Genomic DNA, 26,015 nt, shown 5'->3' on the forward strand with positions numbered 1-26,015 from the left:
CTCCTGTGTCTAAAAGCAATGAACAACACTATTGTCACAATACAAATGCCATAACTTATCAACCTAGTGAGAGGGGTGAAGAACATCTAGGCTTGCTATGGCCTAAAAACGAATCAACCCAAGGAAATGGGTGAAGAACATACCTTATAGCACACAAACCCCCCAATTTCCGGAGCTTACTTCATTGCTATACCTTCTTCAATCATCCACGAAGAGAGAAAGAGGCGAACTATCGACTAGTTCGGATTCCAAATGCTTGAATCCACTTGTTTCACCTTCTCTACCTTTGATTTTGCTTCCAAATACTAAGGATATATTTAGGAGGTATTGGGAGAGTTTTAGGTCTGATTTGGGTAGAAAATAAGGCTTGGAGACGAAGACCATAACTTTATATAGCAAGATAATTCTCAATCGATCTTGTGGGTCTCAAAGGGAGCTGTATGCGCAGTCTCGCGAAATACGAATATCTCTCTACTCTGATATCGTATCGACAAATGATTTAATGATTTAGAATATAGACTCGTAGACTCAGTAAGATTAGACCCAAATTTCAGTACAATTTATGAACGTAACTTGTGACGACTTTCGTCGACTTTTATTTCACAACTCGCTTGACTTCAAAACTTAACACACGACTATAATAAAACTAAAATACATCATAAAATCACCTTCTTATCATGTTAAGAACCCTAGTCTCACTCATAAGCTAGTCATGTTACCTTGGAGGTTACAAATATTCAAAATCATGAACTGCAAGTACCAAGAGGTTTAGAAGGATTAAAAGCTAAAAGAATTTGTAATCTGCAAGGTAACATGACTAGCTTACTTTATGTACTTTCAAATATGATCTCATTTCCGAGCCCATATCAATTTACTTACGACGTATTTTTACAAACAAAAACATGGGGTAACATTGATGGTAGGCTACAAACCCGTCTTTTAGACGTAGTCTTGCACTCTAATTACTGCATTTTACGTGTGTTTGAGCTTAACTGATAGTGAATTACACTTATTACTTGTTTTATATCTTGCAGAAAATGATTCCGAGTTATTAAGGTAATTTAGAGCTAAATCGAACAAGTTGGAGCTTTGAAGTCTGAGTAGAAGCTCAAAATATAAAGTTGGGATCACGTTCGGGGGTCGAGGACCATGTCCGGATGTCAAAAAGTGAACAAACGAATTTATCTGAGAAAAAGGCACAGCCGCGCCGCATGGGGTGCTGCGGGGCACGGTGCAACAACACAAAAATTGGTCTAGGAAAGGGTAGATTTGTCCTCACAAGCACGCCGCATGGCGCGACGCGGGTGTAAAAAATCACAGAGTAGTTTCCTACTTCGTCTAGGAAAGGGTAGCTTTGTCCGAATTTGTTTCTACATGGTATAAATACACCAAAAATATGATTTTGAGGGGACTTTTGACCTACAGAAGATTGGAGAATCAACCAAGGCAAGAAGACTCAAGAATTCATCAATATTTCGACCAGCAATCGGTGCAATACGTGAGTTTGTATCGAATCATTAGAATTGATGTTTTCTTTATTTTTGAACCTTATTGAGATGTCATACTCCATTGCTATGGAGTAATTTTCATTAGGGTGTTGACAGATACGGTGTTTCGATAACTTGATTAGGGATTCGATTCTTGAAAATTGTTAGAATGAATTGACGGAGAGTTAATTTGTCTTGTGGAGTTAATTATTATTTTGCTTAATCAAAAGAGGAGTTTGATATTGAATTTCTTCACATCTTAGGCTCTAGTTTAAATTCGTGATTCAAATAGGTAATCGAAAGAGCCTCTTGAATTGTTAATCGAATTAGAAAATAGGGGAATATTCGTGAGAAGTTACCCTTAGATCATAAGCATCATTTTATTGTTGCAATTATTTATCGTGCTTCAATTGGATTAATTACTGAATTAATGTTTAATCGAAAGAAGAACATTAACTTCAAGCATAATCTGATTATCGATTGAATTTGTGAGAATCAACCATATTATAGAGTGAATTAACTCAAGAATTGGATCTCGAGTCAGTTATCTTGCACCTATCTAGTCAAATACCCTTATTCCCCTCATTGATATTTATTCGTTGCTCATCTGTTGTCTTTTGTGATCAATTATTATTTGTTTAATTTTTAGTAGTTAATCGTAGTAATAGTCATCAAATCAAGTGTTAATTTTTCTGGATAATAATCAACTAGAGATTATTCGAACACTGTTTAAATCCAATCCATGTGGAGAAGGTAATTAATCTATACTATCTTTGCATAGCAAGCAATAATTTTGTGTTGTATTTTGTGCTCGTCAAATTTTGGCGTCGTTGCCAAGGATTGGCAATCAATAGTGTTTAAAATAGTTTTTAGTACTAATTCAGGAACCAATTTTTACTTTAGTGTATTCACGTTTCTCACTTGTGTACAGGATACAGGTTTGATTTCTCTGGTGTATGACTCGATCCTCTTCAAAGGAAGTGATACCCTACGAACTAGAGTTGGAGAAACACCTGCGACAACTAAGAAAAGAAAGAGAATTAACAAAAAATTTCATGGGTCAAACTTCGACTCAAGATACCATAGCAAACAAAGAGAATGATGGAGTAGACTTAGCTGCAAGAGAGGCAGCACAACAAGAAGCTGCACGAAAAATTGCTGATGAGACCGTCAATGATGATGGAGGTCGAAGATTCAATCTAAACTGACCCTTGGTTGAAGACCAGTTCGAGAATTTAGCACCCGGGCCTGGAAGATCATTGGGTGACTACGCTAGGCCAGTCTATAATCAAGGACTGTCAAGTTTCAGACCTCCACCCATAGCAGCAAACAACTTCGAATTGAAGCAAGCTTGCTTCAAATTATCCAAAACAACTGCATTTTCACAGGGAAGGTGAACGAAGATCCTAATACTCAATTGATGGACTTTGAAGATATCATGAACACCTTCCAATATAATTGAGTATCAAAGGATGCAGTCTACTTAAGGGAATTCCCCTTTTTATTTAAAGATGACGCGAAGCAATGGCTTCGTAGCTTACCCACAAGATGGATCAGGAAATGGGAAGATATGACCAAGAAGTTTCTTCACAAGTACTTCTCAGCTGCAAAAATAGGGAAGTTCATAAGGATACAAATGGTTTTTGAAGCTTGGGAAAGATTCAAGGAGATAGTCAGAAAGTGTCAGCACAATGGCATAGATTTGTGGATGCAACTCCAGGATTTTTGGGATAGACTGACACTTTCTTCGCGGCGAACTCTGAATACTGCATGTGGAGTCCCACTAATGAAGAAAACTCTAGATGAGGTTGTATTAATCCTTGATGAATTATCAAAGGATGCTAACCAGTGGCCTACTAAGAGTAATGACAGAAGAAAATTAGTTGGGGTTCACCAAGTGGACTCTAACACAACCATGCAAGACCAGCTAGAAACCATGGCCAATGAGATAAGGAAAATGACATTGGCCAAGCTACAGAGTGAACAACAAGCAGCATGTGACTTTTGTGGATTGGGACACCCTACACATGAGTGTCAATCATCAGCTGAGGAAGTCAACGCAGTGGGGAACTTTAATAGAGGAAACTACCAAGGTGGGAACAACTATAATGCTATGGCTCAAAGACATCCAGGTTTTTCGTGGAGTTCACCTAGTGGGAGCTTGAATTCATGGTAGCAAAATAATCTCAGACCCCAGGGTCAAGGACCACCAGGTTTTCAGAACTAGCAAAGGCAGCAATACCAGCCACAATAGTCAAATCAGTCTAGTATGGAAGATATCATGAAGGCATTCATCAACAAATCAGATAAAAAATTTGAGACTCAGGGAACAGCCATCTGAGAGAAGGGCACAGCCATACGAGAGCAGGTCACGACCATCCGGAATTTAGAAAGACAATTGGGATAGATTGCAAATTTGTTATCTGAGAGGGCTCCTGGTACTTTGCCCTCTAACATTGAAAAGAACCCAAAGAAAACAATCAAAGTTGTATCTCTAAGAAGTGGCAAAACATTTGTTGACCTAGTGGTGAAAGATAGACCCATGGTAGTGAACAAGCAGGCAGAGACACCAATAGAGAAAAAGGGTGAAGAGCAGAAAGGCTATAGTAGTGGGGTACAAAAGGAGATTGAAGAAAGCAGACATATGTCAGCTCTACCATTCCCTCAAAAGATGAAACGGGAAAAACTTGACAAATGTTTTGGGCGATTCTTGGAGATGCTCAAACAACTCTATATGAACATTCCCTTCATAGAGGTACTCACTTAGATGCCTGCTTATGCAAAGTTCTTGAAGGAAATCTTGTCTAGCAAGAGAAAATTGGAGGAGACAACCGTGGTCAAGCTAAATGCCCATTGCAGTGCCATATTACAAAATATAATTCCCCAAAAGTGTGGGGACCCAGGAAACTTCACCATACCATGCTCATTGGGGAGTGAAAAATTCGACAAGGCCCTCTGTGATTCTGGTGCTTCTATAAATCTAATGCCTCTATCTGTATTCAGGAAACTGGAAGGTGAGCTTGGAGTGATTAAATCAATACCATTATCCTTACAACTGGCTGACTAGACCACAATTTTACATGAGGAATCATTGAGGATATTCTAGTGCGGGTGGACAAATTTATGTTCCCCGTAGAGTTTATTGTGGTGGATATGGAGGTGAACAAGGAGGTGCCTCTAATTCTAGGGAGGCCATTTTTATGTACAAGCAGAGCTATCCTTGATATCTATGAGGGCCAGCTTATGCTCAGATAGGCACTAAAAAAGTGGTGTTCCAGGTGAAGAGGATGATAAAATACCTAAGTGATGAGGCGTCCGCCTACTTGTGTTTCAAACTGGATGTTGTTGAGGAAATGACTGAAACATACGAGTTTGACAAACTTGTGGGGGATACTCTAGAAAGGTGTATTACTCAGTATAGCACAGTGGAGGATGAAGATCTTAAAATAAAGAAAGAGGCTGAAGCTCTTGAAACTGAGAATCAAGTGGTTAATGAGGAGGAACTAAAAGAGGAGGATTTTAAGCCTAATGTGGAATTGAAAGTCCTCCCCACTTATTTGAAATATGATTTTCTTGAAATTAATAATTTTACTGTGATTATTTCTGCTGACTTGACAGGTACACAGGAGCAAAAGGTGATGGAGCTGCTAAAAAAACACAAGAAGGCCATTGGCTGGAGTATAGCTGATATTCAAGGAATCAGTCCAGCCATTTGCATGTACAAAATTATATTGGAAGAAAATAGCAAGCCAGTGGTGCAGCCCCAACAAAAGTTGAACAAAATTTTGGAGGAGGTAGTGCACAAGGAGATCATCAAATTGCTAGATGCGAGAGTGATCTTCCCTATCTCTGTGTCACGACCCAAACCGAAGGGTCGCGATACCCGGTACCTTACTCAACCGAGTATCAACGTAACATATCTTTCTTAACGTACTATGATTGGAAAATGGGCCAAATGGTCCGTCATGGCTAACCAGAATAATCATAAGGGAATACTCATTATAAGACGACCCAATCCGACATAAAAACTTATACATGTGACATAGGGCCTATAAGACCAAACTTACACTGAACATAGGCTGATAAGGCCGTACAATCTTTCACATACACGATATATGTCTACAAGCCTCTAAGGATATATAAATGTCATAAAGGTCGAGACAGAGCCCCGCCATACCAATCAACACATGTCCTAATCATACTGACCAATAGCAACTCCGGAGCAAATGGAGCGCACCAACATCTTCCACTGAGGTGATAGCCTACTTGGAGGGCTCTCAACCTGTCTATCGGGACCTGCAAGTATGAAACACAGCATCCCCAGGCAAAAGAGACGTCAGTACAAATAATGTACCGAGTATGTAAGGCATAAAGATCAATACATAAGATACATAGATAAAACATGGAATAAAGAATTTCGCCTGTAAGTCTAAATAACTTTGTAAATTTTGAAACATTTATAATGTCACGCCCCAAACCTGGGGAGGCGTGGCTGGCACCCGGTGCTGTGCTGGCCCGAGCGAACCACTCTGTAACTCATGATCGTTCGACCAAAACTAGAACATACATAGGTCGAGTTGGCTGAACTCATTCCTTTTGTAACTATCATGGGCCAACATGGCCACGACTCATAATGTACAAGCGTAAGTGGGAAAACACTGTATCACAGAAACATTTTTTCAGTGGTTTCACAATAGGTGCCGTACCCGGCCGACTATAGCGCGGCTCGGTAGAGTAAAATAGATACATATATATGATGCATACTGGACTCATTGGAATCACATTTTGAACCTTTCGGAGTGACATAAGGTCGGTATCCTTCGTACACGTTATTAGGATTAACTCTTCATCCAGAATCAGGAACTACCAACAACATTGATAATATAAGAATAAAAGAAGTAACATCAATATCAATCGTTTCATAAGAAGGGCAGCAATGTAAGTACTGCTAGCTTCTAAGAGTAGAGTATCTTTGGGAGCTCGTTCATTATATTATGTACAATTGGAGTCGTGCAAAAGAATGAAGGGGATAGCCTCACATACCTTGTGCATGAAGCTTCCCGCCTTTATAGATGAAGAAATTGGCTTTATAATCAGTTACAGCATATTGTTGTTCACGTCATCACGAAGAACAATTAATGAAGTTTGATGTATGTGCTAATTACTGGCATTGATCTAAGAAAAGCAAAAGATGAAAGCAAATCTCGGTTCAAGAGGTACAGTTGCTTAAAACTTGCTTTTAAGGATCTTGATGAACTGTGAAGTTTAACACTACGCTTTGATTAACAATGAATAAAAGCTAGATAGCTATTGCCTATTATTTAAGGCTTTACCCTTTAACTGAACATTCTCTTTTGCTTGGTAGTATCCAGGTTGAGTAGTCCTCTATTTTAATATTGTGGAGAATGGGGATTAGAGTACCAAACCCTTTCAAAGGTGCCATCTTGCAATTTAATTCAAGAGTCACTAAGGGTCCATGTGTTGCTTCCACGTGGGAAAATTTAGACTTATTCAAAATATTTTAGATAATTACCAATTTAGTCCGTGCTTGCTTTAATAAATCAATGATCTCTGCAGAACACTCAGTTTGTAAATTCAATCTGTGTTTGTCTAGTGGAAAGGATATGAAAAGCTTATAAAAAGAAAATCTGTGCACACACTTTTTCACATAGCAATTGTGCCACCTAGACTAATGACTTAAGAGTCATTCATAGGCTTAGAGGGGTGCTGCCACGTGGAGGTAGGGTGAAAAATATAAATCTTTATCCACTTATTAGGTAATTAGGTAATGTCCTGTTACCCGATAATTAACCAATTACCCGCATAATTAAAAATTATCTCAACTTACTTAAAATACTACTCACTTTTAATATACTTTATGTACCCTACTATCGTGGTCATGTGGTACCATATAAAATCAATACATATACTATTATTCCATTAAAACATCCATGTAAAAAAATACATATATTTTCTCAACTTATAATTTTCCTAATCTCATATAAAAAGTAAAAATTCTCGTACGCTTAATTCTTAAAATGGTAAAAAGATAACCTTCTTTTCTTGTGAGAAAATAACTTCTATTTTTACAACAAAGAAAATCTCATAAACTTTCTTATATTATGTGTATAATTTACCATATCCGAAAATATTAATAACTATATAAAATCATACTTTTTAAACATTTTTCTATAATAAATGTTCCACTCAAAATAAATACCATATCAATATGTATCTAACGGTATCAAAGTTGTAAACTTACGGGGTCTTATGGTCACAAATCCTCTGTAGAAAAGTACGGGATGTGACAACCTTCCCCCCTTTAAAACATTCGTCCTCGAATGTTAACTCTTAGAGATTTACAAAATATTCACTAGGGTCTCCTCTGTAAATTAAACTAAAACCCAAACTATATCTGAAGTCTCGACTATTCACAACCTTTGTAGTTGAGTATCTCGAACCTTCTTCACCTCTACTTTACCTTACTTACTTTTCAATCTCGCATCGTATTTGTTGTTTCTTTCATAACCTTCCTACCACATTATGCATTAAAGCTCTACTGTAATACTTGCACCTCTAGTGCATCCAAAATCTTGCGAAAGCTTCATACTGACTTCTTACGACTCAGCTCTATGGCACGATCTGGAAACAAAAGAAGGGTAACATTTCCTAAATGCCTTATAGCCTCTCAATTATAAATGTGGCGCGCAACACACCCATAAGTGAGAATCTACTAGGCACGGCTTTGTAGACTTCCTTGGATACGAACCGCTCTGATACCACTTTGTCACGCCCCAAACCTGGGGAGGCGTGGCTGGCACCTGGTGCCGTGCTGGCCCGAGCGAATCACTCTGTAACTCATGATCGTTCGACCAAAACTAGAACATACATAGGTCGAGTTGGCTGTGAACTCATTCCTTTTGTAACTATCATGGGCCAACATGGCCACGACTCATAATGTACAAGCGTAAGTGGGAAAACACTGTATCACAAAAATATTTTTTTTCTTAAAACATAAATACATATGGGACGTCAAGGCCTCTGACATACTATACAAAATGAACCTCTGTCTACAAAGCCTCTAAGATTATTTGACATCAAATGGAATAGGGTACCGGCGTACCCATGAGTCTGTAGAAAACCTCTGACACGATGACTCATAGACTCGGCTGCATTCTGACTGAGGTGGAGTCTTACTGATCCTTCGCTGAATGCCAATTTCGTCTACTATGAGGGCTCATCAAACTGATTCTACCCGTCTATCAGGACCTACAGCACGACATACAGCGTCTACAAATAAAACGGACGTCAGTACGAATAATGTACTGAGTATGTAAGGCAGGAAAGCATAAGTAAGAACAGTAATGTAAATAGGGATAGAGAATATACAACCTGTGACATTTGGGTACCTCTGAGGGCTACTGACATAAAATACATGATACATACATATATATACATAAACTTTTAAAACATATGCCTTTGTGGGCATCACCATCATCATATCGTACCCGGCCGTAATAGGCTCGGTAAAACGTGCCCGGCCATCATAGGGCTCGTTAGAATCGTACCCGGCCATGTAGAGCTAGGTAAAACCCAATTGATCAGTGGTTGCACAATAGGTGTCGTACCCGGCTGACTATAGCGCGGCTCGGTAGAGTAAAATAGATACATATATATGATGCATGCTGGACTCATTGGAATCACATTTTGAACTTTTCGGAGTGACATAAGGTCGGTATCCTTCGTACACATTATTAGGATTAACTCTTCATCAAGAATCAGGAACTACCAACAACATTGATAATATAAGAATAAAAGAAGTAACATCAATATCAATCGTTTCATAAGAAGAGCAGCAATGTAAGTACTGCTAGCTTCTAAGAGTAAAGTATCTTTGGGAGCTCGTTCATTATATTATGTACAATCGGAGTCGTGCAAAAGAATGAAGGGGATAGCCTCACATACCTGGTGCATGAAGCTTCCCGCCTTTATAGATGAAGAAATTGGCTTTATAATCAGTTACAGCATATTGTTGTTCACGTCATCACGAAGAACAATTAATGAAGTTTGATGTATGTGCTAATTACTGGCATTGATCTAAGAAAAGCAAAAGATGAAAGCAAATCTCGGTTCAAGAGGTACAGTTGCTTAAAACTTGCTTTAAGGATCTTGATGAACTGTGAAGTTTAACACTACGCTTTGATTAACAATGAATAAAAGCTAGGTAGCTATTGCCTATTATTTAAGGCTTTGCCCTTTAACTGAACATTCTCTTTTGCTTGGTAGTATCCAGGTTGAGTAGTCCTCTATTTTAATATTGTGAAGAATGGGGATTAGAGTACCAAACCCTTTCAAAGGTGCCATCTTGCAATTTAATTCAAGAGTCACTAAGGGTCCATGTGTTGCTTCCACGTGGGAAAATTTAGACTTATTCAAAATATTTTAGATAATTACCAATTTAGTCCTTGCTTGCTTTAATAAATCAATTTGGTTGTTTGGTACCATGATCTCTGCAGAACACTCAGTTTGTAAATTCAATCTGTGTTTGTCTAGTGGAAAGGATATGAAAAGCTTATAAAAAGAAAATCTGTGCACACACTTTTTCACATAGCAATTGTGCCACCTAGACTAATGACTTAAGAGTCATTCATAGGCTTAGAGGGGTGCTGCCACGTGGAGGTGGGGTGAAAAATATAAATCTTTATCCACTTATTAGGTAATTAGGTAATGTCCTGTTACCCGATAATTAACCAATTACCCGCATAATTAAAAATTATCTCAACTTACTTAAAATACTACTCACTTTTAATATAATTTATGTACCCTACTATCGTGGTCATGTGGTACCATATAAAATCAATACATACACTATTATTCCATTAAAACATCCATGTAAAAAAATACATATATTTTCTCAACTTATAATTTTCCTAATCTAATATAAAAAGTAAAAATTCTCGTACGCTTAATTCTTAAAATGGTAAAAAGATAACCTTCTTTTCTTGTGAGAAAATAGCTTCTATTTTTACAACAAAGAAAATCTCATAAACTTTCTTATATTATGTGTATAATTTACCATATCCGAAAATATTAATAACTATATAAAATCATACTTTTTAAACATTTTTCTATAATAAATGTTCCACTCAAAAAAAATACCATATCAATATGTATCTAACGGTATCAAAGTTGTAAACTTACGGGGTCTTATGGTCACAAATCCTCTGTAGAAAAGTACGGGATGTGACAACCTTCCCCCCTTTAAAACATTCGTCCTCGAATGTTAACTCTTAGAGATTTACAAAATATTCACTAGGGTCTCCTCTGTAAATTAAACTAAAACCCAAACTATATCTGAAGTCTCGACTATTCACAACCTTTGTAGTTGAGTATCTCGAACCTTCTTCACCTCTACTTTACCTTACTTACTTTTCAATCTCGCATCGTATTTGTTGTTTCTTTCATAACCTTCCTACCACATTATGTATTAAAGCTCTACTGTAATACTTGCACCTCTAGTGCATACAAAATCTTGCGAAAGCTTCATACTGACTTCTTACGACTCAGCTCTATGGCACGATCTGGAAACAAAAGAAGGGTAACATTTTCTAAATGCCTTATAGCCTCTCAATTATAAATGTGGCGCGCAACACACCCATAAGTGAGACTCTACTAGGCATGGCTTTGTAGACTTCCTTGGATACGAACCGCTCTGATACCACTTTGTCACGCCCCAAACCTGGGGAGGCGTGGCTGGCACCCGGTGCCGTGCTGGCCCGAGCGAACCACTCTGTAACTCATGATCGTTCGACCAAAACTAGAACATACATAGGTCGAGTTGGCTGAACTCATTCCTTTTGTAACTATCATGGGCCAACATGGCCACGACTCATAATGTACAAGCGTAAGTGGGAAAACACTGTATCACAGAAACATTTTTTTCTTAAAACATAAATACATATGGGCCGTCAAGGCCTCTGACATACTATACAAAATGAACCTCTGTCTACAAAGCCTCTAAGATTATTTGACATCAAATGGGATAGGGTACTGGCATACCCATAAGTCTGTAGAAAAACTCTGACACGATGACTCATAGACTCGGCTGCACTCCGACTGAGGTGGAGTCTTACTGATCCTTCGCTGAATGCCAATTTCGTCTACTATGAGGGCTCGTCAAACTGATTCTACCCGTCTATCAGGACCTGCAGCACGACATGCAGCGTCCACAAATAAAACGGACGTCACTACGAATAATGTACTGAGTATGTAAGGCAGGAAAGCATAAGTAAGAACAGTAATGTAAATAGGGATAGAGAATATACAACCTGTGACATTTGGGTACCTCTGAGGGCTACTGACATAAAATACATGATACATACATATATATACATAAACTTTTAAAACATATGCCTTTGTGGGCATCACCATCATCATATCGTACCCGGCCATAATAGGCTCGGTAAAACGTACCCGGCCATCATAGGGCTCGGTAGAATCGTACCCGGCCATGTGGAGCTCGGTAAAACCCAACTGATCAGTGGTTGCACAATAGGTGCCGTACCCGGCCGACTATAGCGCGGCTCGGTAGAGTAAAATAGATACATATATATGATACATGCTGGACTCATTGGAATCACATTTTGAACCTTTCGGAGTGACATAAGGTCGGTATCCTTCGTAAACGTTATTAGGATTAACTCTTCATCAAGAATCAGGAACTACCAACAACATTGATAATATAAGAATAAAAGAAGTAACATCAATATCAATCGTTTCATAAGAAGGGCAGCAATGTAAGTACTGCTAGCTTCTAAGAGTAGAGTATCTTTGGGAGCTCGTTCATTATATTATGTACAATCGGAGTCGTGCAAAAGAATGAAGGGGATAGCCTCACATAACTGGTGCACGAAGCTTCCCGCCTTTATAGATGAAGAAATTGGCTTTATAATCAGTTACAGCATATTGTTGTTCACGTCATCACGAAGAACAATTAATGAAGTTTGATGTATGTGCTAATTACTGGCATTGATGTAAGAAAAGCAAAAGATGAAAGCAAATCCCGGTTCAAGAGGTACAGTTGCTTAAAACTTGCTTTAAGGATCTTGATGAACTGTGAAGTTTAACACTACGCTTTGATTAACAATGAATAAAAGCTAGGTAGCTATTGCCTATTATTTAAGGCTTTACCCTTTAACTGAACATTCTCTTTTGCTTGGTAGTATCCAGGTTGAGTAGTCCTCTATTTTAATATTGTGGAGAATGGGGATTAGAGTACCAAACCCTTTCAAAGGTGCCATCTTGCAATTTAATTCAAGAGTCACTAAGGGTCTATATGTTGCTTCCACGTGGGAAAATTTAGACTTATTCAAAATATTTTAGATAATTACCAATTTAGTCCTTGCTTGCTTTAATAAATCAATTTGGTTGTTTGGTACCATGATCTCTGCAGAATACTCAGTTTGTAAATTCAATCTGTGTTTGTCTCGTGGAAAGGATTTGAAAAGCTTATAAAAAGAAAATCTGTGCACACACTTTTTCACATAGCAATTGTGCCACCTAGACTAATGACTTAAGAGTCATTCATAGGCTTAGAGGGGTGCTGCCACGTGGAGGTGGGGTGGGAAATGTAAATCTTTATCCACTTATTAGGTAATTAGGTAATGTCCTGTTACCCGATAATTAACCAATTACCCGCATAATTAAAAATTATCTCAACTTACTAAAAATACTACTCACTTTTAATATACTTTATGTACCCTACTATCGTGGTCATGTGGTACCATATAAAATCAATACATATACTATTATTCCATTAAAACATCCATGTAAAAAAATACATATATTTTCTCAACTTATAATTTTCCTAATCTAATATAAAAAGTAAAAATTCTCGTACGCTTAATTCTTAAAATGGTAAAAAGATAACCATCTTTTCTTGTGAGAAAATAACTTCTATTTTTACAATAAAGAAAATCTCATAAACTTTCTTATATTATGTGTATAATTTACCATATCCGAAAATATTAATAACTATATAAAATCATACTTTTTAAACATTTTTCAATAATAAATGTTCCACTCAAAATAAATACTATATCAATATGTATCTTACGGTATCAAAGTTGTAAACTTACGGGGTCTTATGGTCACAAATCCTCTGTAAAAAAGTACGGGATGTGACAACCTTCCCCCCTTTAAAACATTCGTCCTCGAATGTTAACTCTTAGAGATTTACAAAATATTCACTAGGGTCTCCTCTGTAAATTAAACTAAAACCCAAACTATATCTGAAGTCTCGACTATTCACAACCTTTGTAGTTGAATATCTCGAACCTTCTTCACCTCTACTTTACCTTACTTACTTTTCAATCTTGCATCGTATTTGTTGTTTCTTTCATAACCTTCCTACCACATTATGTATTAAAGCTCTACTGTAATACTTGCACCTCTAGTGCATACAAAATCTTGCGAAAGCTTCATACTGACTTCTTACGACTCAGCTCTATGGCACGATCTGGAAACAAAAGAAGGGTAACATTTCCTAAATGCCTTATAGCCTCTCAATTATAAATATGGCGCGCAACACACCCATAAGTGAGACTCTACTAGGCACGGCTTTGTAGACTTCCTTGGATACGAACCGCTCTGATACCACTTTGTCACGCCCCAAACCTGGGGAGGCGTGGCTGGCACCCGGTGTCGTGCTGGCCGAGCGAACCACTCTGTAACTCATGATTAATATCATGAAATAAACGTTATCAACTTACATATTTTCTGAGACCCATGAACAGATGATGTAATAATAAGACACATGGGAATTCAAGAACATAGGCACATCTAATACTTCTATGAATAGAGTCATTTTTGGAAGTTGTGCATTTGCTCATTTCTTTCGTGTCGTATAGATCATGACAAAAGTAAACAAGGGATAGCCTTAATATACCTGAGCCGATTCTCTTGACAATCTCTCTAACACACGTCTTTTGCGAAAAACATGTAAAGGCGGATCGAAGTATGGAAAAATCCGTACGTTATTCTTGAGAAAGATTGTACCGTGCTCTCTTAGAATTTGCAATTCATGCTTTATCCCATTGACACGGAATCAACGAACAACATCATTCATATTTGGTATGGAAATATTTTCTCTTTGAAGGATTCACTTCGACCAGCCCACTCTCTCAATTCTTTAATTCTTGATCTTTAGATATTAGAAAATAAAACATATCACTAGTGTAGGAAAGCTCATATAGTGGGTGTGGCCCACTTATTAGATGAGTAAGCCATTTAATCCTCTAAATATTCCATCTATGTAAGACATAATAGTCATTTAATCCTCTAAATATTCCATCTATGTAAGACATAATAGTCACTTTAAAAGTGACGGGGATGCTGCCACGTTGGAGATGAAATTCTTGGGGGGGTTAAGTCATCCAAAATCCTTAATTAATTAGGTAATATCCCATTATCCAATAATTAACCAATTACCCACATAATTAAGAATTATCTCAAATTACTTAAAATACTACTCACTTTTAACACACTTCATACACCTTACTATCATGGTCATGTGGTACCTTGTATGGTATTAGTTCATAAATACCGGGTATTATAGCTTGGACCGTATTTTATCCCAAAATATCAAACTTCGATGAAAATTCATTTTCTTCGATTTGCTTATCCTCTCACCTTCATGAATTTACTCATCACTTATTTGAAATAGCATAATTCCTATAATCTCAAAATAATCTCATTCCCGAACTTACGTCGATTAACTTACGATGAAACTTTAACATACAAAAATGCGGGATGTTACATCTCATTTTCGAGCTTCCATCAATTTACTTATGGCATACTTTCACGTACGAAAACATGGGGTGTAACATCATTTCCCCCATTGGAACATTCGTCCTCGAATATTGATTGATGCACTTATCATTATCATAACCTATAGCTCTTGCGAATACTTTAGTACTCCTCTTGCCATCTAGGAAACTATGTTGTGAATGAATCCCAAAGGCCAGGGAATTCCCCCCTTTAGGCCTCTTTCTCACACCACGACTCATGGTCGGAATCCTTCCAATCTTGTAACTGTTGCTACCTTTTATCATGCAGTGTGTACGACTCTAAGTTTGTAAGTGTGCCTATGCGACTCTTCTCTACTTTTTCCTCCAAATTTTAGCCAATCTCTAGGCCTCACTTTGTAAACATATACAGAGCTTAATAAGATGTCCCTTTAGGCATCTATGGGTATACTGAAGTTCTTTGCTCGGTACTTGGTTGAACTTACGAATATTGTTATACATTATTTCATAGATCTGTTTATCCATCCGTGTGAATTTACTTCCATGACTCTTACTTTGATTTATCGTTACTGATTTCTGCTACCAAACTCCAGGTTACTCTCATTGCTTATCCTATATGCATAAATCTAAGTCCTTTAATGCTTCTTCATTCCTGTTCATCTTAAGAATGATGGTCTAATCTCATCTCATACTTTGTAACTTTTATCCATCCATTATTGATTCACCTTAATACCGATAACTTGACCTCTTATGTAACACTGCCGCTATGGCTCACGTCTCATCGGGGAACATCTGAAATAATTAAACTAATCCACCTGGAGGCGATGCCATGCTTCCATAACCGTATTTCATAGCATCCCAATGTGATTCACATTACATGGGTATTTTAATCCTAAGGACTTATCCATTCTCGTCACCTTCTCACTCACCCTTTCTTATCCTTACTCCTGTCTTCTAGAACCTTGTCGCTTTACCATACAATAGCTTGCAACCTAAACCTATCTATTTATATTACTCGCAATCTTTAAACTTGCTTGCATCATAGATTTTCTTATGTTATTCCGGAACATCAAGAGAGACATCACATCGTCTCCAACTCTTCTTTGCTCTCTTGAATAGATCTCTCGATACTTAGAAACCATAGGTTGGAAGATATGCCATTAACGATGCCGCTATCATTCCTGGATACTGATTTCCAGCACTTCTAGCCTTCTATCTGAAGTATGGACTATTCACAACCTTCTGTATTTGAGTATCTCATACGTTGTTCACTTTTACCTTACTTACCGTAAAATCTCGCATCACATCTTCTATCTCTTTCGTGACCTCCCTTCCACATAGGTATAATTCACATCCACAATTTGAAGCTCTATTATAATACTTGCACCTCTGGTGCATAACAATCTGGTGGTAGCTCCATACTGACTTCTTATGAGGCTGGTACTCTTTAAACTAGCATTCTTGTAGAGCCGTTATAGAATATGGTTGTTGTACTATCTCTCGTGTACCTCTGATATTAAGAGTGATTCTGCAATGTCCTCAATCACGATTTTTATAATTTTCTGGGTCCAATAATCAGACTCCTGATTTACTTTGTTGATGTAACTCTTTAGTTTTCTCTTCCTTCTGATCAGCCTTTATGTAGGCGTAAGCTATCTTCCGATCTGCGGCTCATGGTATGAGTTATTACTTTAGCCTTTCATAGACACTATGGAATATCCATGATATCCTCAGCTAATAATTTAATCCCTTGTCTATGACCTGGACTCAATTCTTTCTTTTAACTTATACCAGAGTCTTCTACAACTGTATGATTATCAACATACATGTTGCATGGATAATACTCTGAAATCTTGAGTGCGTTCATAACGTATAACTCTAGATCATTGATCAAATAATTCCTTTCGCTCCTTCTCATCTTTCTTTAAACATAAGCAATTACTTTTCCTAATCTTTCTGCCCCCTTGTTGCGTACATACTTAGCTTATCTTAGTTCCCATGCATGTCAGAATTTTGTGCAATTCATATGGTCTTGAATATTACTTTTGGTTTCATTTCCCGCTTATTAGTCACGCTAGGTGCGACTTCTTTATGGAGTGCATACAATGTTGTTGTGAGACTGTTGTTACAAGACCATTTCCTCTTTTTATGTCACTGTGCTTAGGTTGAAGGCTTCTTCCTTATTTCTTCAGCTAGTCTTTCGTTGTAGTATTTAGGGAGACCTTCTGGCTCTTGTAAAGTTACAATCTTATCACATCGTATACTTGACGGAATTTTTGATGTTCTTCCCCGCCTATGATTATCCGTAGTTACTTACCCCCACGCCCTTGTACTTGTAGGGTTGCTTCTGAACTGATATTTTGACTGTCTTCCCAGTGGCATTCTCTTTTATTTACCTTTAACTACCCCAACTCTTATTTGAATATATCTCAAGGATCACGATGTCATATCTGCGAGACTGAATTCCCCACGTTGGGGTTCACTATGTTTATCTTGCACGATCTGCTGATTTGTCTGTATCCTCTTGTCTAGCCATAACTAGGCTCTTCCTGAATCAACTGCTAACTATTCGTTGGCCCATTCTCATATCAACATTCCGCGTAATCCTTCTTGGGTTATTTATCAATAACATCTCGGGAAGAAACCCTTACTTCCTCTCCTTGACGTCGTGCTTGCATAATGTTCTGGAATTATAGTATATCTGTAGGATTTGAATGATTGCAATCTCATCCCTTTCTCATTTTTATCGCATTCCTCCTTTACCATTCCATAGTTACTAGAACCATTTAATTCTAACTTCATGTCACATCACTCCACATTCACCCCTTTAGGGGAGTACTATGAATTAGAGCTACGACGATCTACGTATAGATGTTTTACCTCTTCATCTTTGGCGTCTTTCCACATCATCGATGATCCTTACTCGCCGCGCGATAATCCTTCTGTACCAATGATAACAAAATTCCTTACTCGCGAGGGTGACACTTAGTATTACTGGCACATATAGTCCCTTAAGCTTAACTTTGCTCATATTGCTTGCTTTAGGGAAGTGTCTTCCTGAATGACCATTCTCTGAATTTCTCATGAATCTTCTTCTGTTGTCCATTCTATTATCGCCGGGACGCAATCTCTGAAATTCTCATGATGCCAACTATTACTCAGTCCCTAGTTCATATTTAGTTTATCTTGTTCATCAGTCCATGCTGATTTCTTATTACTCTAGGGTCTAATTATTTTTCCTTTTGGTAATCACGTTGGAGTCACAAACTTATTTCTTGAAATGAGGATATGACTTTATGGCCTATACTCTTTTGTTGTCTCAAGGTCTGTCACTTCTCGTCTTTTCCTTCACTTGACTATAGACTCTGTAATACTGTCATCTTTTTGATCTACCGTTGTCATCCATGTATCACATCTTACTCATAATGCTTCATTAACTCTCTTCTTATTTCCCGCTAACATTTATGTATATTGCTTTATTTTGAAAACTCGAACAAGACATTATTTTGCTTTTAGCTCCCCTTGATCCATCCACCGGCTCTTCGGGTTGCCTAACATTCTCTCTCTACTAGGTATGTGAGCCACAATAACATAATATCTATCCATTCCAGGCTTCCAGTGCCTATCTTTGTAGTACTCATATCCAGCTGCACTATTTTAGAGTGCACCCTCTGGGTGTCTCACAAGGAGATCTATTAGCACATTAGCAATATCCTTCTGAAATGTCAACTAACGCAAACGATCCATCCACCATTTTGGGTTACTCTAACCCCAGCCGGATCCTCACAGCACGTCCTTCTCTTAAACTATATCTGTTAGTTCCCATAGGGCATAACTGAGATGGGTGTGGTCGATTGTAAATACATCTGTTATTGTTGAAGGTAACTCAAAAGGCTTATATTTCTCTACCTGAATTGTAAATACTGATAATCTTCATTAACTGGGCGCCTCGTACCCTTCTTCACCTTGCTTCTTTTACTTGTTGAAGCTTGTATCTACCTTTTGAATCTCTCGTTGCTTTTTACCATTTGGGTGGATAGATATTCATGCCTTAGGGCTTCTTTTCGATAAGTTCACACGTCTGCTAGAGACCTTATATTTACTTATCATAAGCATGATGCAAAATCGAGTTCCTCTGACTCAACTCTTCCACATCAGTATTCAATCCCTTACCAACCGTCTTTCTAGATGTAGGCATCATCGTATTATGAATAAGATAGAGTTTAGGAAATTGAGTTGTTATAACTAAGCTCTACCACACTATCTAGAGTAAGAAGAAAGAGTGACAGTCCTAGATGCCCTGTAACCTCCTGCTTATAAGTGTGGTGTACAACACACCCATAAACAAGACTCTACTAGATACGACTTGTAGACTCCCTAGGACAGAACTGCTCTGATACCACTTTTTTCACGACCCAAACCGAAGGGTCGTGACGGGCACCCGGTACCTTACTCAACCTAGTACCAACGTAACATATCTTTCTTAATGTACTATCATTGGCAAATGGGCCAAAAGGGCCGTCATGGCTTACCAGAATAATCATAAAGGAATACTCAATATAAGACGACCCAATCTGACATAAAAACTTATACATGTGACATAGGGCATATAAGATAAATATTACACTGAACATAGGCCGATAAGGCCGTACAATCTTTCACGTATACGATATATGTCTACAAGCCTATAAGGATATATAAACGTCATAAAGGTTGGGACAAATCCCCGCCATACCAATCATACATGTCCTAATCATACTGACCAATAGCAACTCCAGAGCAAATGGAGCGCACCAACATTTTTCGATGAGCTGATAACCTACTTGGAGGGCTCTCAACCTGTCTATCAGGACCTGCGAGCATGAAACGCAAGGTCCTTAGGCAAAAGGTACGTTAGTATAAATAATGTACCGAGTATGTAAGGCATGAAAATTAATACATAAGAGACATAGATAAAACATGGAATAAAGAATTCCTCCTGTAAGTCTAAATAACTTTGTAAATTTTGAAACATTTATAATGTCATGCACGTGCGTATAAATGTTGTGTCATGCATAGATACATGTGTTCATAACATCATCAAGCCTCTGAGGGCATCCCATCATATCATCTCGGCCACTGTAGGCAAAATCATCAACGTATACCAGCTGATCAGGTGGTGGTGCGTATATAACGCTGTAACCTTTTTCCATATCCCATATACATATAATATACATATATACACGTATATAATGCCATCTGATCATGGGTCAATGTACATGTATAATGCAATGCAGGAGAAGTACGTCAATAAAAAATTTCGGAACGTCATAAGACCATTATGCCTCTGATTAATATCATGAAATAAACTTTATCAACTTACGTATTTTCTGAGACCCATGAACAGATGATGTAATAATAAGACACATGGGAATTCAAGAACATAGGCACCTCTAATACTTCTATGAATATAGTCATTTATGCAAGTTGTGCATTTGCTCATTTCATTCGTATCGTATAGATCATGCCAAAAGTAAAGAAGGGATAGCCTTAACATACCTGAGCCGATTCTCTTGACAATCCTTCTAACACACGTCTTTTGCGAAAAACATCTAATGACGGATCGAAGTAGAGAAAATTCGTATGATATTCTTGAAAAAGATTATACTGTGGTCTCTTAGAATTTGCAATGCACGCTTTATCCCATTGGCACGGAATCAACGAACAACATCATTCAAATTTGGTATGGAAATATTTTCTCTTTGAAGGATTCACTTCGACCAGCCCACTCTCTCAATTCTTTAATTCTTGGTCTTTTGATATTATAAAATAAAACATATCACTAGTGTAGGAAAGCTCTTCTAGTGGGTGTGGCCCACTTATTAGATAAGTAAGCCATTTAATCCTCTAAATTTGTCATCTATGTAAGAGTGAATAGTCACTTTAAAAGTGATGGGGGTTGCTGCCACGTTTTGTTTTGGGGGGGGGGGTAAGTCATCCAAAATCCTTAATTAATTAGGTAATATCCCATTATCCAATAATTAACCAATTACCCACATAATTAAGAATTATATCAAATTACTTAAAATACTACTCACTTTTAACACACTTCATACATCTTACTATCATGGTCATGTGGTACCTTGTATGGCACTAGTCCATAAATACTGAGTATTATAGCTCGGACTGTATTTTATCCCAAAATATCAAACTTTGTAGAAAATTTATTTTCTTCGATTTGCTTATCCTCTCACCTTCACGAATTTACTCATCACTTATTTGAAATAGCATAATGCCTATAATCTCAAAATAATCTCATTCCCGAATTTATGTCGATTAACCTACGACGAAATTTTAACATACAAAAATGCGAGATGTAACATCTCATTTCCGAGCTTCCGTCAATTTACTTATGGCATACTTTCACGTATAACACTCTGATAGCCAATGGATTAGTCTGGTGCAAGTTGTACCTAAGAAGGGAGGCATGACAGCGGTGAAAAATAAAGACAATGAGTTGATCCCCACAAGAACAGTCACTGGGTGAAGAATGTGCATTGATTATAGAAGGCTGAAATATATGTTGAGTAAGAAGGAGTCCAAGCCGAGTCTAATACGGTGGGTGTTATTGCTCCAAGAGTTTGACTTGGAGATAAAAGATAGGAAGGGCACATAAAATCAAGTCGCCGATCATCTATCTCGACTTGAGAGACCTCCGGTTGAAACAATTGAAGTAAGTGAAGAGTTCCCTGATGAGCAGATTTTCTCCATTGTTGCGGTCTCCGAAAGGCCGCCTTGGTATGCTGATGTAGCCAACTTTTTGGCTAGTGGATGGTTGCCTCATGACCTCTCTCGTGATCAAAGAAAGAAGCTTCAAGGTGAGGTAAAAATCTATTTTTGGAATGAAACTTTCTTGTTTAAACTATGTGCAGATGGTGTGATTCGAAGGTGTGTGTCTGAAGGAGAGATGGCAAGCATTCTCTCATTGCCATGATAGAGCAATTGGAGGACACTATGGTGGAAATCGCACTGCAGCAAAGGTCATAGAGGCCGATTTCTATTGGCCTACTTTGTACAAAGACGCACGGGCGTATATAGCTGCATATGACAAGTGTCAAAGGACAGGTAACATTAGCAAGAGGGATGAGATGCCACTAAACTCTATTCTGGTATGTGAAATTTTTGACGTTTGGGGCATTGACTTCATAGGTCCATTCCCATCGTCTTATTCATATGAGTATATCCTAGTAGCTATTGACTACATCTCTAAATGGGTCGAAGCAATCCCTACTAGGACCAATGATGCTTGGGTGGTGTGTGAGTTCTTACGGAAGAACATCTTTACCTGCTTTGGGACACCTCAAGTGATTATCAATGACACTGGGTCGCACTTTGTGAACAAGCAGTTCGCTACATTATTGTCTAAGTATGGGGTCACACACAAAATAGGAACCCCGTACCATGCCCAAACTAATGGGAAAGTTGAAGTGGCTAACCGTGAACTTAAACGAATTCTTGAAAAGACAGTTATTGCTTCCCGTAAGGATAGGTCTGTAAAGTTGGATGAATCTCTATAGGCGTACAGAACTGCGTTCAAAACAACAATAGGGACTTTACCATTCAAACTAGTGTATGGAAACGCGTGTCACCTACTTGTCGAGATAGAATATAAAGCTTATTGGGCAATTAAGATGCTTAATCTTGATCTTAGTCTTGCAGGTGAACACAGGTTAGCACATATGAACGAATAGGAGGAGTTTAGACTGGACGCGAATGAAAATACGTGAATCTTTAAGGAGAAAACAAAGAGATGGAATGATCGACTGATTAAGCCAAAGGATTTTCGTGAAAGGGACAAAGTCTTACTATACAATAGTAGACTTAGGCTGTTCATGTCATGCCCCGAACTCGGGGAGCGCGACCGGTGCTCAACTGAGTGAACCCGGCCGATCAAGCCTATTAGATTTCCTTCTATCCAAACTCATTCATGAATAAAGAGGAGATGCACTCCATTAATCAAATACTGAAAAGATTTCATTAACAACTCCCATTTCATTCAATTAGCAGCTTTGTTCATAATTTCCAAAATATTACAAGTTTATAGATATAATGAAAAACATGTTTTTCCAAATACCAACATTTCTAGTTCAATTCCCCATATCAAATACCACCCACAACCTGTCTACGGAGCCTCTAAGTACAACAGAAGAGTAATATAGAAATACCGGTAACAAGGCCCCGGCTATACCTCAAAACACAAAGTATAACATCAAATGATATCAGGCCCGGAATAGAGTAGGGCTCACCAAAACCTGCTGAATAGGGAGTAATTGCTAACAAGGACCAAAGCTGCCCGCGGATGAACCACCTTCATCCATTGAAGATGCAGCGCCCTCGGCAAAAGGGACATTAGTACATATGGAATAGAACTAGTATGTAAAGCTAACTGACATCTTCCAAAATAGAATGCCCATATAAGAAAGGAAAAATCATAGAAATAACAAGTCACAATCAACAATATCTAAATGTCCAGTGAAAACATAACAATTTTCAAAATACGAAATTAATATATATTATTGGTTGGGAGATCATTAGCACTGATATACCACCGTGTTTGTAGCACGGAATCCGATCATGCCTGATCGGCTAGGCCATCTCCCCACGAACAAAGTGGTTCGACATGTGATGCGAAAGAAAAGTGTTACCAAGAGTAGTACCACCATGTGTGCAACGTGGCGTCCGATCTCCACCCCGATCAACTAGACCGCCTTCCCACATATGCCGTGTGGGTTGGCTTTTCCAATCCAGAATTATTACCAGTTTCATACCAATTAAGGGGAATAATATTAACCCATCAATCTCGTCCAAAATAAGGGGAATAATCACAATCCACTCCTACACCGGCACGTGTAGTTTTAGGTGTGGGTTGCAACCCACCCTACCTCAGTTTGCTAATGATACTTCCCAAAAATATTATTTTTTTTGTTTTTTCACACAAAGGTAACATAGGAACAAATGTATTTACCTCATCATCTTTCACATTGTATGAATATCCACTAGTATTTTCAACCAATAACAATAACAATATTCCCTTGGCTCTTTTAGCCATTCACAAGATTCTTTATTCAAGGCACGGTGGCCGTATTTGATATTCCACACTTTTATTTCTTCCCTCTCATGTATCATCATCATAAATATCAACATATATAATATTCCGGAAATCACAACTTTAAGTTCATTAGAAATGAAGAATTTAAGCACAATAGATTTCTTTTCAAGAATGGAGTAAAATGATTGGCAATCGATGCGCAAGTTAAAATCATAAACAAGTAACACACTATTTATTCTTAAAATACTTTTTCCCAAAAAGGGCAATACACAATTTGCACTCACAAATATGTAACAACGCAAAACATATTGAAAAAACTCACCAAGCATAGCATTAGTTAAAACAGCCACATATGGGCATGACTTGAGTACATAAGCTTTTAGGCAATTCTATTTTTGAAATAATTTTGGAACAGTTGAATCAAACCTCATTTCATAATCTTTCTCACATCATCTTATTTCATTGGCACCACTAGCCACAAGTATAACTTTCATTCTTGGCACGTTGGCCACACTCTATATCCCCAATTCACTTATTTCAATTTCAAGCATCTTTATAGATTATTAACAACAAGACATTTCCAATCAAGATTTTAGGTACCCATATGATCAATTAAGAGTCTTAGACATATCTAGTTTTTCTCACACAATTTGGCATACTAGCTTTCATTTGAAACACGACTCAAAGTCATAACATTTTAATACGCTATCAACACTTTGAACAAATATATTTCGACATAAGGCTCATTCAGAATAGTCAAATTTATAAGGGATAACCCGGAACATAGGAATTAGAAACTTGAGCCAACAATACTTGAAACTTACGAGAACATTATGGAATTCGATCCTAAGAGAGTAGTTTAGCCAACATACCTCGCTTTGAGCTTTCCTTAAATTACTACAACGTTCCGAAAATCCTAGCAATCCCAATCTATTTTGAGACATAACAAAATTGAACACAAATTAGGAAGATATTCATGGTTTCAGCTCATTTGAGTATTTTATCAAACACTAGGTGTGCAAATTTGACTACAAGGTTCTTCTACAAGATTTCCTTCATTCCACAACCCAATCTTTACTTATTGGAGCTCAACAATCTTCCCACAAACCTTATTGGTACATACATGTATAAATAATACTCTTACACCCAAGAATCATACTCCCAATCACTCATCTTTTACCCCCAAACTCGAAATTGAAGACTAGGGTTAGATCCTTACCTCTTGAGTAAAGATCTTGTGAGATTTCCTTGTTGAATTTCAAAGCTTGGACAAGATCTTGATGAACAAAGAACTTGAGATACTTCCTCTCTCTAGAACACTCTCACTTCTCTCTAAAAATATCAGGTTTTTGCCTTCAAAATGAGCCCCCCAAAGTCTATTTATCGAAACGGGGTTGGGTTATAAAAATAGGAAAATGAACCCTCCGAACTCAGGCATGTGGTCGCAGAACTGATCGCAAAACAGGTATGCGGTCCGCAAAATGGACCGCAAAATGTATGCCCAGAACTGGGCTACACTGGACCGGTCTGCGACCATTCTGCGGTCCGCAGACCACTTTTGCGGTTCGCAGAATGATTCTACCAGCCTTCGAGAATTTGGTCATAACTTCTTGTAGAAGTGTCCAAATGACGAAT

At 37.9% G+C, this 26,015-nt stretch overlaps 1 protein-coding gene across 1 annotated transcript; it reads left to right on the forward strand.

Moving 5' to 3' along the window:
- The first annotated feature begins 4,254 nt into the window (after nt 1-4,254).
- On the forward strand, nt 4,255-22,848 carry LOC142177198 (uncharacterized). Its single transcript, XM_075245664.1, has 5 exons — nt 4,255-4,501; nt 4,594-4,658; nt 4,766-5,281; nt 22,032-22,149; nt 22,220-22,848. Exons 1-5 carry the CDS (start codon nt 4,255-4,257, stop codon nt 22,846-22,848), a joined length of 1,575 nt encoding a protein of 524 aa, XP_075101765.1.
- The last annotated feature ends 3,167 nt before the right edge of the window (nt 22,849-26,015 follow it).

Source organism: Nicotiana tabacum, chromosome 23 (genome assembly GCF_000715075.1).
Source record: "Nicotiana tabacum cultivar K326 chromosome 23, ASM71507v2, whole genome shotgun sequence".
Taxonomy (NCBI): Eukaryota; Viridiplantae; Streptophyta; class Magnoliopsida; order Solanales; family Solanaceae; genus Nicotiana; species Nicotiana tabacum.